This window comes from Engystomops pustulosus, chromosome 1 (assembly GCF_040894005.1).
Source record: "Engystomops pustulosus chromosome 1, aEngPut4.maternal, whole genome shotgun sequence".
NCBI classification, from domain to species: Eukaryota; Metazoa; Chordata; class Amphibia; order Anura; family Leptodactylidae; genus Engystomops; species Engystomops pustulosus.
In genome coordinates this window covers 114,107,581-114,121,477 of record NC_092411.1, presented here as the reverse complement: position 1 = coordinate 114,121,477, position 13,897 = coordinate 114,107,581, and the positions used below count along the sequence as shown (strand labels likewise).

Genomic DNA, 13,897 nt, shown 5'->3' with positions numbered 1-13,897 from the left:
AAAATATATATATTCAAAAGACTAAAGCCACAACAGAGCTGTAAGAAATGATGATCCAGTAGTGTTATTCCAAGTATTTACTAAATACAGATCAGGAGCGTATCCTTTTAATGGAAAATATGTCACAAGTAGAACGATTTGAATTAAAAATATGGTAAAGAGATAATATGCCTCCTGGTGCTTCTGTACCCTGAATGCCTGACAAGCAGCACATGACCACATCTATAATACTTTACATACTATTTGCCTTGTTTACGGTCCTGTGGTGCCTATTTGCCAGTCAGATAGAGAGATGCACATATATAGTATAGCGAGATTAACATGTATAGTGGCCATTCCTTTACATATTGCAGGTGTGGTGAATGTGGCACATAGTAGGCATATTGAGTAGGAATAAAGCACTAAATTTTTACATAAAAATAAGTAAAAAAAAATGCCTAACAAATGCATTTTTAAAATCTGTATAGCATAGACTATTGGAACCTGTCACAAGCTATGACATTCCTGGTGACAAGTACAATTTAAATGAAAGCATACCATGCACACCATGATAACCACTCCCACTTTAGCAGCTGGACTGGCGTGCAGAGGTACTTGGAATACGGTAATAACTGCACAGTCCCCTCCATCAGGTGGAAGCCAGCAGGGATGTCACAGGAAGTCCCTAGTCCTGCTGCTGGGGTCACGTGACCCACCACTCCTTCCAGCAACAGAGAGACTTTAACGTGGTTGGTACAATATTGGTGACCCAATTTGGGTCTTGTGTTTACTATGGTAAAGTTTTTCTATTAGTGGCCAATCCCTTAAAGGAAATGAAGCTATGTGGTGTTTCTCATACAGTGTCTCCCAGCAGCTCAGGGGTTGCATCTGCTGACATGGTTCTCTTTAAGCATCTTAGAGACCTTGAATCTGTAATCCACAGCTGTTTTCCTATTTTTAGTTACTTTGTGGATGTATCGACTTAATATATATTAATATTCTAGTTTAGGCTTATTGGCTTCTTGATATAATTTGTTTTGCTTTTCGCTCATGAATTTTCTTCACATACTGTAAGCATATAATTTTATTTAGCATAATTGGACTTACTCAATATCTTTGCCTTATATTACATTTTGTTATTTTCTGAAATTATAGTGTTTTCTGTTTTCTAAATTTGATATGTACTTCAGGTATAAAATATGATGCAGAGAAAGAAGGAAAGCAGTTCCTGGAAGCTAGACAGCGGGAATTACAGCGCATTGAGGAGGCTAAACAGAAAGTGGCTGATCAGGGTAAGGAGAACTTGTTTGTGGACTTCTTATAAAGTGTTAACTGAAACTTGATGTCTCCTTTAAACTTATATTTTGACTACGGATAGAATGCTTTTTTGATGTTGTCCGCTTTGGACATCTGCCTTGCTTTTGGTAATTTTTCCCCAACTTTGATAGAAATCATGTTATTATTGTTTTAGAAAAGCCAAAAGAAGAAAAGCAGGATACCTTTGTAGAGAAGTTAGTAACTCAGGTTATTAAAAATCTTCAAGTGAAGATCTCCAACATTCATATCCGATACGAAGATGATGTAAGTAAAGCATATCAGGTTGAAGAGGGGTGTCATGTGTCACTTTTTTTTTTAAATGTGTGTAAGGCGCACACGGCTTAGTACGTGCACACAGCTTTTATTTATTTATTTTTTTGCTGTAAGCTGGCCAAACAAACTGCGGCCACCTCACGGGAACAAAGAGACCTCTACAGTGAATGAGCATACTGTGTCTCACTGCACCAGGGGGGCTGCATTCCATATCATAGATCAGATCCTATTCCTGTCTTGATTTTCAGCGCTATTGCTTTTTTCCCATGGCGATGGAATTGGTGAATGCCGCTCACCCTTCCACTCTCTTCACGGGCGAAATGGGCTGCAAACTTTTCTCTGTTTGTGGCCCATTTGTTCACATGGCTGTGTGTATGGGGCCTTGGATGTGGTGAATGCCCTTGCCTCAAGGAATTTTTATAAAAAGCAAGTATGTCTTTCATTGTCAGGTTAATGCAAATTTCATGCGGAAATTTACTTCTTTCTTCTATATAAATATACTGTGGTATTTCTTCTGCCACAGACACTAGCATTAACATAAGTTACCCAAATCAATTACGGTACCATATTTTGTGATATTTGCTTGGGGACACAGTTCTGAACTTAACCTTTATGGCAGCCCCCCCCCCACCTCCCTTTCCGACCACAACAAAAAAAAATCCAGAAGTTGAAAGGAATCAAAAATGGACAGCGACATCAACATCTATATTTGGAGCATCATATATTCTAACCTCCATTGTTCCACATTGAGGAATGAGCTGCTGCCTGCACAATACTGTTATTTATGAGCGAATGGGACTTAAAGTAACATTAAATATTGCTAATCACCTGGTGGGCTTTAGCAGTAGATCATTGGAGGAAAAGTGGTAGTAAATACTGTTTTATATATTTTTTTCAAATACGGGCGGTCCCCCTAGTTACAAACGGACCTCTGGATATTTACTGTACTTTAGCCTTAGGCTACAGTGATCAGCTGTAACAGTTATCAAAGGTCTCTGCAGTGAAGCATAATGTTAATCCTGGTTCTGATGACAGTCCAACATTTTTAAAATCCAACTGTCACAGAGACCCCCCAAAATTTGGCTGCGATTACAATTATAAAGTATATAGTTCTTAATTCAACTTAAGAACAAACCTACAGAACCTATCTTGTACGTAAGCTGGGGACTGCCTGTATGTTCTGGACCTTGAGGGGTCTATAAGGCAAAGTGGCCTCCTTCTGAAATGCTGCTGTTTTAATCCAGATGATCTACTTTCTACAAGACTGATGCGACCAGTAGTGAGCATATCGAGGGATCAATCAAGCTGTCTGCACCAGAATTCTGGAGTTAGAAAGCCTGTTTGGAATGCCCCGTGCCACATTAAGGGTTTTAGACCATTTTTAGGCACTTTTCCAACTTGAATGTGTGACCTCGCAGCAAAAAGACAAACTAATGGATGGTGCCACTGAAGAGTCTTAAATTACTCCAGATGTATCATCCGGCATCAGACACCATGATAAATCTGGCACAGCGGAAGGCTTGCTTAGTTGTTTCCTGCACTGGTCTAAATCTCCCCCATAATGTCAAAACTCCAGTGGGGGCTGAGACATCACAACATAATTAAAATTGCTTTTTTGGGGGGCAATTTATTGCAGCTTTTTCTTTTTTGTTTTTCTTTTCTTTAGGTTGAAGGTTTTTTTTTGCTAGCTCCTGTTGGCTTAAATTAAATATTGTGCTACTTGCTACTAAATTATTGACATAAAGTGTAATGTGTTGCCCAGGTTTTGCATTGTTGTTGTTTATCCACATTTTTGCCTTTAATGTCCTAAAGGTCACAAATCCAGAGTGCCCACTCTCTTTTGGAGTCTCGCTTCAGAATCTCAGTTTGCAGGTATTTATAATAAATACAAAATATAAGTTTTATATTGGAATACAGACTTACTGCTAGCCTTCTTCTATGCAGATGACTCACAGTAGAAATGTTACTATTTCAATATTTGTTGATTTCATTTCTATCACCTCTCTTATAAACTCCCTTTGTTCTTGAGACAACATCACTCAGTAAGAGATAAGGTTTTGTTTTACTTAAAAAAGGAAACATTCAACAGTGTTTTATTAAAAATGTTATTTAATAGAAAACCTCAAAGCATTTCCTTATTATAGCAAGAATTATCACAAGGTTCATATAAGCCAACAATGCATCTGGCTGGAAAAATCCCAAGCTTGACACATCCCAGGAGTATATATCTGATAATAAAGAGTTCATCACTCTCAAAGTTTCAAACTTCCTGGAATTTCCTCATTATTTGCTTGCTTTCAGATAGATTTCTGAAATTGTTTAAAAACAATAAAAACTTTTTATTTTTGTTCATGGTGACAAAAATGGTTTCTTTCTATTTTTGAAATATCTTATATTTTTATCTTTACTTAAAAAATGATAGCTGGTCTGTGATTGGTTGATAATAGCTATAGACAGTTTCATACATGTCCACTGTTCTCAGAACGGTAACTTAAAATGAACTGTCATCTATGTGGTCATTAAATTATTTTGTCAATTTATTTTAGGTTGTCCCCCTTTGCCCATAATGCTCTTTTGATATCTGCAGATGAGTCTCTGGCAAGAGCCTCTGGTGCAGGCTGTCACACTATAGATGCAACAAAATTGCTGTTTCTCTTTTAAATTATATAGGATGACATCATTAGTCATTGGAGTTTATTTGGTATTGATGATATCTTTTATGCATGAGCTCGATCAGAGGTCTGCTTGCATTTCTTTGTTCCTGTGATGAAAGACAGAGAAACTAGATTCAGAATATATTTAACCAGACTAAGCCAATTTTTAGAAATTCTTAAGTTTTTTATGACTTTGTTTTTTTCCCCAGACATCTGATAAAAATTGGAATCCATGTTTGCATGATGAATCCTCTAAGTTGTTCTACAAGGTAATGCAATGTTCTATATGAATAGTGTTTGTGTCAAGTATTTTATATCAGCAGCAAGATATTCTGAATGTTAGTCTGAGTTTGATCATGGACATAGATTGTCCTCTTCAAAGATTGTAAGCTCTTGTGAGCAGGGCCCTCATTGCTGTTGTTTCACATGACCATGTTCTTACTCTTATGTTTGTATATCTACCCCATATCTACGTAGGAGCTAAGTAATATGATGGTGCCATATGAATAAAAATGTACTATTATGAAATAACTGCTAGCATCATGCTTTTTCATATGCATGCAGTGTGAACCGCACACCATGTAAATGCAGTTTAATATGAAGGCAGCAAAGTATATGGAATATTATATGGAATCTTTTCCCACAAATGTATTTATCATTTAGCTCAGCTACTCTTGCTCTGTAACTTGCTGGCAGGAGATTGTTCTGCATTTTCAAGGGCGTAGATTCCATTTAAATCCCCCCTCTTATTTTTCTCATCTGTTACTGGAGAACAGTTTACAGGGCTTCATACTCTACAACCAGTATTTATCAAGTCAAACTAATATTAATCTAAACTGATGTTTCTGTTATGCTCATAAAATCTTTGGGAAAACAAGAATGGGGGAGCTGAAGATCCACCTGAATCCTCCCTGTGAAGGCAGAGTTAGTGCATTTGCATGTCCAGCTATTTCTTTTCTTCTATGAGGCTACAATTTATCAGACTATAAGGAGATTTACAACTGTGCTTTTTGGTCTATTTATAGATTGTACGCCTTGACAACCTGTTTGCCTACTGGAATGTGAAATCTGAGATGTATTACCACCGATCTTACAATGAAGCTTTGGTATGATCTTGTCCTTTGCTTATCTTCAATTTTGCTTTATAATGAAAAGTTTATTTGCATGACTTTGCAAAAAAAAAAAAGATATGGGCTACAAATTTTTTAAGTTCATATTTGCAATAATTTCATGCAAACCCGTTTTTATGTGATTTAGAAAATTTATCGGAAACCTACCATGAGGAATTTACTATCAGAAGTAGATCTGATTCTAGATTCCTCCTGGTTAAATCAGTAATTTAACCCCTTAATGACCTGGCCCTTTTTTTTTTTTTTTTTCATTTCCATTTTTCACTCCCCATCTTTAAAAATCTATAACCTTTTTATTTTTACACGTAAAGAGCTCAGTGACAGCTTGTTTTCTGCGTAACAAATTGCACTTCTTAGTGATGGTATTTAATATTCCATGTTGTACTGGGGAGCGAGAAAAAAGATCCAAAAAATTATTTCACTGTGCGCCCCAAATTACATGTCTACTTTATTCTTTGGGTCGGTGCGATCCCGGGGATACCAAATTTGTATAGGTTTTATTATGTTTTCACACATTTACAAATGGCGCTAATAATGTTTTCATACTTTGGTGTACGGAGCTGTGGTTGGTGTCATTTTGTGCGACTTTTGATGACGTTTTCAATGCTACCATTTTTAGGACTGTGGGACCTTTTGATCACTTTTTATTGAATTTTGTATGTCTTTCAAAATGGCAAAAAAGTGGCATTTTTCAACTTGGGCGCTATTTTCCGCTACGGGGTTAAACGCAGTGAAAAAAAACGTTATTATATTTTGATAGATTGGGCATACCTAGAAGCGGCGATATCTAACTTGTTTATGTTTTTTTACTGTTTTTTTTATATTAATATGACTTTTAGGGAAAGGGGGTGATTTGAATTTTTATTTATTTATTTTTTTAACTATTTTTCAGACCCCCTAGGGTACTTTATCCCTAGGTTGTCTAATCGATCCTACCATATACTGCCATACTTCAGTATGGCAGTATATGGGGATTTTCAACCTCATACGTTACAATGTGCAATCAGCACATTGTAATGAATGAGTTTAAACGAGACCCGAGCCTGTCATAGCAATGGATCGCCACTACCCGATGACATCACGGGGAGCGATGATCCTCGGCAAGATGGCGCCGATCAACAAAATAACACCCACAATCGGTGCTAGCGGTACAATATGCAGCAAAGACTTACTAGCTATGGAGAGGGCTCAGCCGGAGAGCCCTCTCCATGCAGCGGCACCTGACACTGCGTACTGTGATATTTTAGCAATTTTAGTAATCCCTTTTCCTAATGTATTGTGTTTACCTATGTCTTGCCATACCCAGTAAGAAGATGTGTAATATTTACTATTACTCTGAAAAACCTAAACTTTTTTTTTATAAATGTAATATCTTCTGATGAATATTTTTTTTTCCCATGAGATTATAATACAGTAAAATGTTTTAATGTACTTTTTATTTTTTCAGGGTGTTTTAAAGTATGGCGTGGCTTCTCACAATGTCATTCCTGAAGGTTATGATTTTGGTATGTGTTTTACGAATTGGGCAATAAAGACTTGTACAGTGGTATTATTTTTTAATTACTATTGTCAATTACTTATCTCTTTTTGTTATCTAACATATTAATTTAAGGTGGAATATGATGGGTTGCCACTATATCATTTTTATTGTAATTTGAAAGTTTTATCTGTGAAGGGTCCAGTATAAAAACGGATTTTGGGAGTGAATTGCAGCAAGTTTAGTAAAGAGAAACCTTCCTGCACAATTTGGGCTTCCTTCAAGTCAAAAAACAAGGAATTTAGTTTTTTGTGCAAAGTTTATCTATTTAGGGTGAAAATAGATTAGTTTAATTGCTTGTTGTTTATCATGCCTTAAGCCAAGCTATTCATTATTAAAATTGGAATCTTAAATTGGATGTTAATATCATCAATCCACTATAGTAAACATCACTTATCATTCTGTGATTATCAAACAGAATAACCTAATGTCATACAGATAATACATGCTTAATTGTGTGTGTCTATAGTATGCACCTTCCAGGACCCTTGTCAGTCCTCCCAAGGTCTTGAACAGGCTGCACTGGGTAAAGAAGAACACATCTTCTTTGTAACTCCTTTTCTACTTTGGACTTTACAAAGTACTACTCTTCCCATCATGCTTACCTGGGTGCAACCCAGTACATCTCACTGATTAGAATTATATTGGCATGATAGGGATGAGAAAAGAAACTGAAAAATAATTTCATACTCGTTTTATGTTTTTTTTTTTTGTGCATGAAGTCCAATGCTACTTTGCTTTTAAAAGCAAAACCATTAAATGATGAGTCTTTTTTCTCCATTAAGTCCAGAGTCTACATTATATCTGTTTCCTTTGTTTTTCAGTTTTCCGTCCAATTTCAGGAAGAGCAAAGCTCCGTATGAATCCACGTGCCGATTTTGATTTTTCTTCACCAAAAATAGACCTGGATGTTAACCTTCAGGACATTGCCGTTGAATTTAAAAAACCACAGGTGATAAACACAATTAATTTAACTGGTTAAAGATGCAGGAGGAGTTAGATTATCGTAATTTAGCAGATACTTTCCACATTAGGGCGATCTATCCCGTCCTGCTCATCCTGATGGTGCCAGCTGTGTCTGCCTGGCAGGGAGAGCTCTCCTTGTTGGGCAGTTTAACCCCTTAGCTTTATTTAAAAATAAATAAACAACTAAAAATTTTAAATAGAAACGCGACAAATTCACCCATTTGAAATAACCCCTGCTCCCCATAATTGGTATTGTTGTGTCTGTAGTGACCTTGGCCAAGCAGATATAACATTTTTATGCCCATATTGTGAAGGGCATAAAAATAACCAATTAAAATTTGTAATTTTAGTACTTCTTACCTACCAATAAAATGTAATAGAAAGCTATCAAATAGTCAGATGTACCCTATAATAGTACCAATCAAACTGTTACATTTTCCTGCAATAAACAAGCAGTTACCCAGGTTACGTACAAGATAGGTTCTGTAGGTTTGTTCTTAAGTTGAATTTGTATGTAAGTTAGAACTGTATATTTTATAATTGTAACTCCAGGTTTTTTTTTGGGTCTGTGACAATTGGATTTTAAAAATGTTGGGTTGTCATAAGAACCAGTATTAACAATAAAGCTTAATTGCAGACACCTGTGATAACTGTTATAGCTGCTTATTGTAACCCATGGCTAAAGTACAGTAAATGACCATTTACCAGAGGTCCGTTTTGTAACGAGGGGTTGTCTGTAAGTCGGGTGTTCTTAAGTAGGGGACCGCCTGTAATCTTTTGACTGAGCCGAATACCTGTGTGACTATAGGCAGATTCCTGTCCACTGGAAGTAAACTTAGGGGCTTTCTATAGCTGGACAGCAAGCAGAGATCTAGAAAACAGCGAGGAATTGATACAGAAAGTATATTGAAAAGTCATATAACTTTTTATAATATAAAAATAGCATTAATTTGTTGAAATGGGAATACCCCTTTAAGCTCCATTTTGTGACTAATGACATTGAGTTTTGTAATATTCATTTATAGCATTATGGGTTTTTGTATCAGACGTTCATACTCCCGGAATACCCCTTTAATAACTTTAAATCATTTTCTATTTTTACCATAAAAATTAACCCATAAAAAATCCAAATCTTTCAGCAAAAAAACAGCCATCGTATACCAATGGCTAGTTGTGTGTTTGAGCAGGGAAAAAGTAAAAAAGTGCTGTTTTCTGAAGGCCATTTTAGGCTGTGTCCTTTAAGGGTTTTAATTTTTACCATCTCTGTTTGCTAGTGATATGTACTTTCATGACTATTTCTAGATTTCATTATATTTCTTTAGAATGTTTCTTAAAATGGTATTTTCAGGTGGATTTAAATTATGTATAACCAATACACTTTTAATGGAATAATCACCATCTGGAGATGATCCAAAAATGAATTAAATTCACCACAGAAATTCAGTATGTCACGGCAAAGATAATAATTTTTACAATGTTTGCAGGGAAAATACTCTTTAAATTTAAAGTGTTAACTGATCCCTGTATTTCCAACTATCTTCAAGCTGAATGTTCTTCCCATTCCTTCAGTGACTGGCTGCAGACCTATAACAGTGAAAAGCAAAAACAACTTTGTAAAAGGGGTGAACAGAGCCTGAGTTAGGAAAGTGTTGGTGTTCTATACAGGACATCAATGCAAGATTGCTGACAGTAGGAGCCCTGGAAAGCTATTGAAGCATATATTGCTGTATGCATTTAGTAGCATCAGAACTGTAAAAAGTCCAAAGCTCCTGTATGTGATCTGGGAGGGTAAATCTTAAACCATCATCTGAGATAATTTTTAATATTAAGGGATGTGGTAAACATTTTTTCATTTTTTTTTTTTTTTTTTAATGTTTTCAGTACCACAGTGTCATGGAACTTCTTGAGTCTATTGACATGATGTCAAGGAATCTCCCTTATAGAAAATTCCGACCAGATGTTTGTGTTCACAATCATGCAAGGGAATGGTAAGTGAAAGTGCCAATTTCATCTAATCATTTCGGACACCGCATCTTTATTTTACCTGGTGCTAACACCGAGGATTCGGAAACACTCTGATGAGGCTGTTTAACCCCTTGGACACGGCAATTAAATATGGACCATGGTGTCTAAGTGGCTATAGAGGAAGGGAGGCTCCCTCTGTCACCAGTGACACACTTTAGCTGCAATCACAAGGTGCCGAATACCTCACACAGCAACTGGGGGTCTGCTGAAGGACCTCAGTGGTGCCTGCACCAACCATCTGTAGATCAGTAGCTAAGATTATAACACTCTTGCTCATGAGTAGGGCTATATATTATGTAAGACATCAATTTACCTTCTCTTAGTGTTCTACTGTGGGACACAGTAAATATATAATGTAATGAAAAAAATATAATTATAATAGTCTGTAAAAAATATAGCATGACACAGATAAAACACCCACCAGTGTTTAGAAAAAAATAAACAGTAAAATGTTGTACTTCCTTACCCCTGCCTCATATCAAAACATCGTTCAAAAATATAATTCTTTTTATTCAACAATATAATTAAAAAAAACTACTACAACAACGAAGTGTATCATTATTGCCACATCACAAAACAATTCATAATTGTAACCACATAATTTTCCAAAGTCGCCTTAATGGGTGCAAATTGCTGTATATTCACAAAAAAGTAATAGTGCAAAGTCAACTTAGTGGGGCAAATTTACTTACCTGGTCCAGTCACGATCCCGATTCGGACAGTCCAACGAGGATGAAGTCCAGCGAGATTCATGAAGATCTTGCACCCAAGTTCCTGCATCTGAGGTCCGCCGGAGATCACCTTCTTCTTCCCGGTGCTTGTAAGTGCGTGTCTTGCGATACAATTCTAAATGTTAAATCTTTCGCATTGTCCGAATCCGACGGCCCGCCCCCGATTTCTGTTGCGTGCATGCCGGCGCCGATGTGCCACAAATGGAAATCGTCGGGAAACCTGACGAAAATGCACTTCGTGGACCCTTGGTAAATGAGCCCCAATGTGTGCAAATTTGCCCTATATTCACAGAAAGTGCCAGTGCATAAATGTCTCAGGGAATATAATTCATAAATACAACAGGCTAGCTACAAAAATTCCTAGTAATTTCATAACACTGTATTTCTAAGTCATCTTACCCATAGTGTGCGAATGTTCGTAAGTGTAGATGGGATAGCCCGACGCACGTTTCGCGTGTCACCAATTCCCCAGGGGGATATAGCTAGTGATAAAAAAGTTGTAGCTTGTAGAAGGCATTGGTGAAAAAATGATGGACTTCATTTCGATAACATCACGCCTTCACCATACTGAATGCACTGGAACCAACCGACTACAGCCAAACATCGTGGTGATCACATGACGTGCCCAGGCAGGTGCTGGACATGTGATGTGGACGTGTGACCACCGGCCATCTTCTGTCCTGTGTCTGCTATGCACGGAGAAAATCAACGGACTGACTAAAGGGCCAGTAGCATTGTAATTCTTCATTATAGTATATGCCCACTTTCAGCTTAAGGGAGCAAAATTTTAAATGACATCTAATTGCATATTAGCTTATATTTTAAGAACCCATTTGTATATGAATTATGCTTATTTCTGGAATACCCCTTTAATACAATTCTTCAATTACATGGTATCAAATAATGATGTGCCTGTAGTCATATGGTTCCTTAGGCCTTAGAGTCTGATCAGGGTGCAATCAGGGTTTGGTTAGTGAAAAACTGACCTATTTCAATCAGTTTTCAGTCTTAGTTTGTTCAGTGGCTCAGTTTTTCACGCACGGTTTTTGGGGGTTTTTACGAGCTGATAACGCATGTGAAAATGACTCAGAACTGAGCTCCATCTTTTTGGGCAATTGATCAGTGAAAAACACATTGTACTTGCATGTGTCTCAGAGTGCAATGCGCCTTTGATGCATTTCCATAAACTTGTATTTTTAAAAAATCTCAGCATGCTCAACTTTTGCAATTCACACGCGTGAAAAACGCACCATACAAGTCTGAAAAAACCCATTGAATACAATGGGTCAGAGTGCAATGCAAGTTCTGCACGTCAAAAGCATGTACAGAACACGCACGTGAAAACCACGAGTGTGAAAGGGGCCTTAGAAACTAAGCATGGCTGTCCTTGGATACGACCACCTCTGCTGGAGTAATTGCACAACGAAACAGTTTTTGCATATGGAATTTCTGGGAGTAACTGCATGCCCCTCTGCTTTCTTGTGGTAATGAACGCTGTATCCAGGTGGTCGGGCCTTGGTATCACATGTGTGGCCACTGCTGCCAGAGTGTGGTGGTGGTTGTATCCAAGGACGACTATGTAATTTCTAAGGGACATTACTAAATATATGGGAAATTATCTTCACACACATAAATTTTTTTAATAAAATCCAACTGAAAAAAAATTATATATATGGCAAATTAATTAAATGTGTATGTCCAGAAAGGAATACCTGTTTTAAGGTGGAAAATACATGTGGAATTTAGGGGTTATGAAGGTCCCCAGCTTCGGATCTTTGTCAAACCCAAGGCTGTATAGCACCTGATCATTCGTTACAATGTGCAAATAACACATTGTAATACATGACCAGCAAAATACTGTATTTTCTTGACTATAAGACGCACTTTTTAGCAAGAAAAAATCTTGCTAAAAAGTTCCTGCGTCTTATAGAGCGAAGGTCAGGAGGATCCAGCACTGCCCGACCTTCCTGACCGCTGTATTGGAGATCGGGTGATGCTCTGATATAGAGGTGCACCCGATCTCCCAGAGAGGAGCTTCCGTACTGCTCTTCCTAAAGGTAAAGGACCTGCTGTGATGTCAGAATCATGTGACTGCTCGCATGTTTCTTACATCACCACAGGTCTGATACTGCCATGCTGCGCTGGGACGGGGTAAGAAGAAGGGGTATGGGGGAATTGTGTGTGTGTGGGAGGGGGGGTCTGTGTGTATAGTAGTGCTGTGGGTGTATCTGGATGGATGACGCAGTGCTGTGGGTGTATCTGGATGGATGACGCAGGGCTGAGTGTGTACCTGGATGGATGACGCAAGGCTGAGTGTGTATCTGGATGGATGACGCAGAGCTGAGTGTGTATCTGGATGGATGACGCAGGGCTGAGTGTGTATCTGGATGGATGACGCAGGGCTGAGTGTGTATCTGGATGGATGACGCAGGGCCGAGTGTGTATCTGGATGGATGACGCAGGGCCGAGTGTGTATCTGGATGGATGACGCAGGGCCGAGTGTGTATCTGGATGGATGACGCAGGGCCGAGTGTGTATCTGGATGGATGACGCAGGGCCGAGTGTGTATCTGGATGGATGACGCAGGGCCGAGTGTGTATCTGGATGGATGACGCAGGGCCGAGTGTGTATCTGGATGGATGACGCAGGGCCGAGTGTGTATCTGGATGGATGACGCAGGGCCGAGTGTGTATCTGGATGGATGACGCAGGGCCGAGTGTGTATCTGGATGGATGACGCAGGGCCGAGTGTGTATCTGGATGGATGACGCAGGGCCGAGTGTGTATCTGGATGGATGACGCAGGGCTGAGTGTGTATTTGGATGGATGACGCAGGGCTGAGTGTGTATCTGGATGGATGACGCAGGGCTGAGTGTGTATTTGGATGGATGACGCAGGGCTGAGTGTGTATCTGGATGGATGACGCAGGGCTGAGTGTGTATCTGGATGGATGACGCAGGGCTGAGTGTGTATCTGGATGGATGACGCAGGGCTGAGTGTGTATCTGGATGGATGACGCAGGGCTGAGTGTGTATCTGGATGGATGACGCAGGGCTGAGTGTGTATCTGGATGGATGACGCAGGGCTGAGTGTGTATCTGGATGGATGACGCAGGGCTGAGTGTGTATCTGGATGGATGACGCAGGGCTGAGTGTGTATCTGGATGGATGACGCAGGGCTGAGTGTGTATCTGGATGGGGGTGCGTCCTACAGTGAGAAGCGTCTTATGGCAGTACCCATGCACTGCCATACTGTAGTATGACAGTATGTAGTAGGATCAGACAAC

The 13,897-nt window shown here is 38.7% G+C and overlaps 1 protein-coding gene across 1 annotated transcript in view; it reads left to right on the top strand.

The window, feature by feature from the left end:
* The window catches only part of VPS13A (vacuolar protein sorting 13 homolog A), a 130,110-nt gene that overhangs the window by 32,484 nt on the left and 83,729 nt on the right, over window positions 1-13,897 (top strand). Inside the window, exons 5-12 of the mRNA XM_072150912.1 lie at window positions 1,170-1,271; window positions 1,451-1,560; window positions 3,382-3,441; window positions 4,433-4,492; window positions 5,249-5,329; window positions 6,801-6,858; window positions 7,715-7,842; window positions 9,738-9,844. Of these exons, the coding sequence (XP_072007013.1) occupies window positions 1,170-1,271; window positions 1,451-1,560; window positions 3,382-3,441; window positions 4,433-4,492; window positions 5,249-5,329; window positions 6,801-6,858; window positions 7,715-7,842; window positions 9,738-9,844 (706 nt within the window). The remainder of the gene's footprint in view (window positions 1-1,169; window positions 1,272-1,450; window positions 1,561-3,381; window positions 3,442-4,432; window positions 4,493-5,248; window positions 5,330-6,800; window positions 6,859-7,714; window positions 7,843-9,737; window positions 9,845-13,897) is intronic.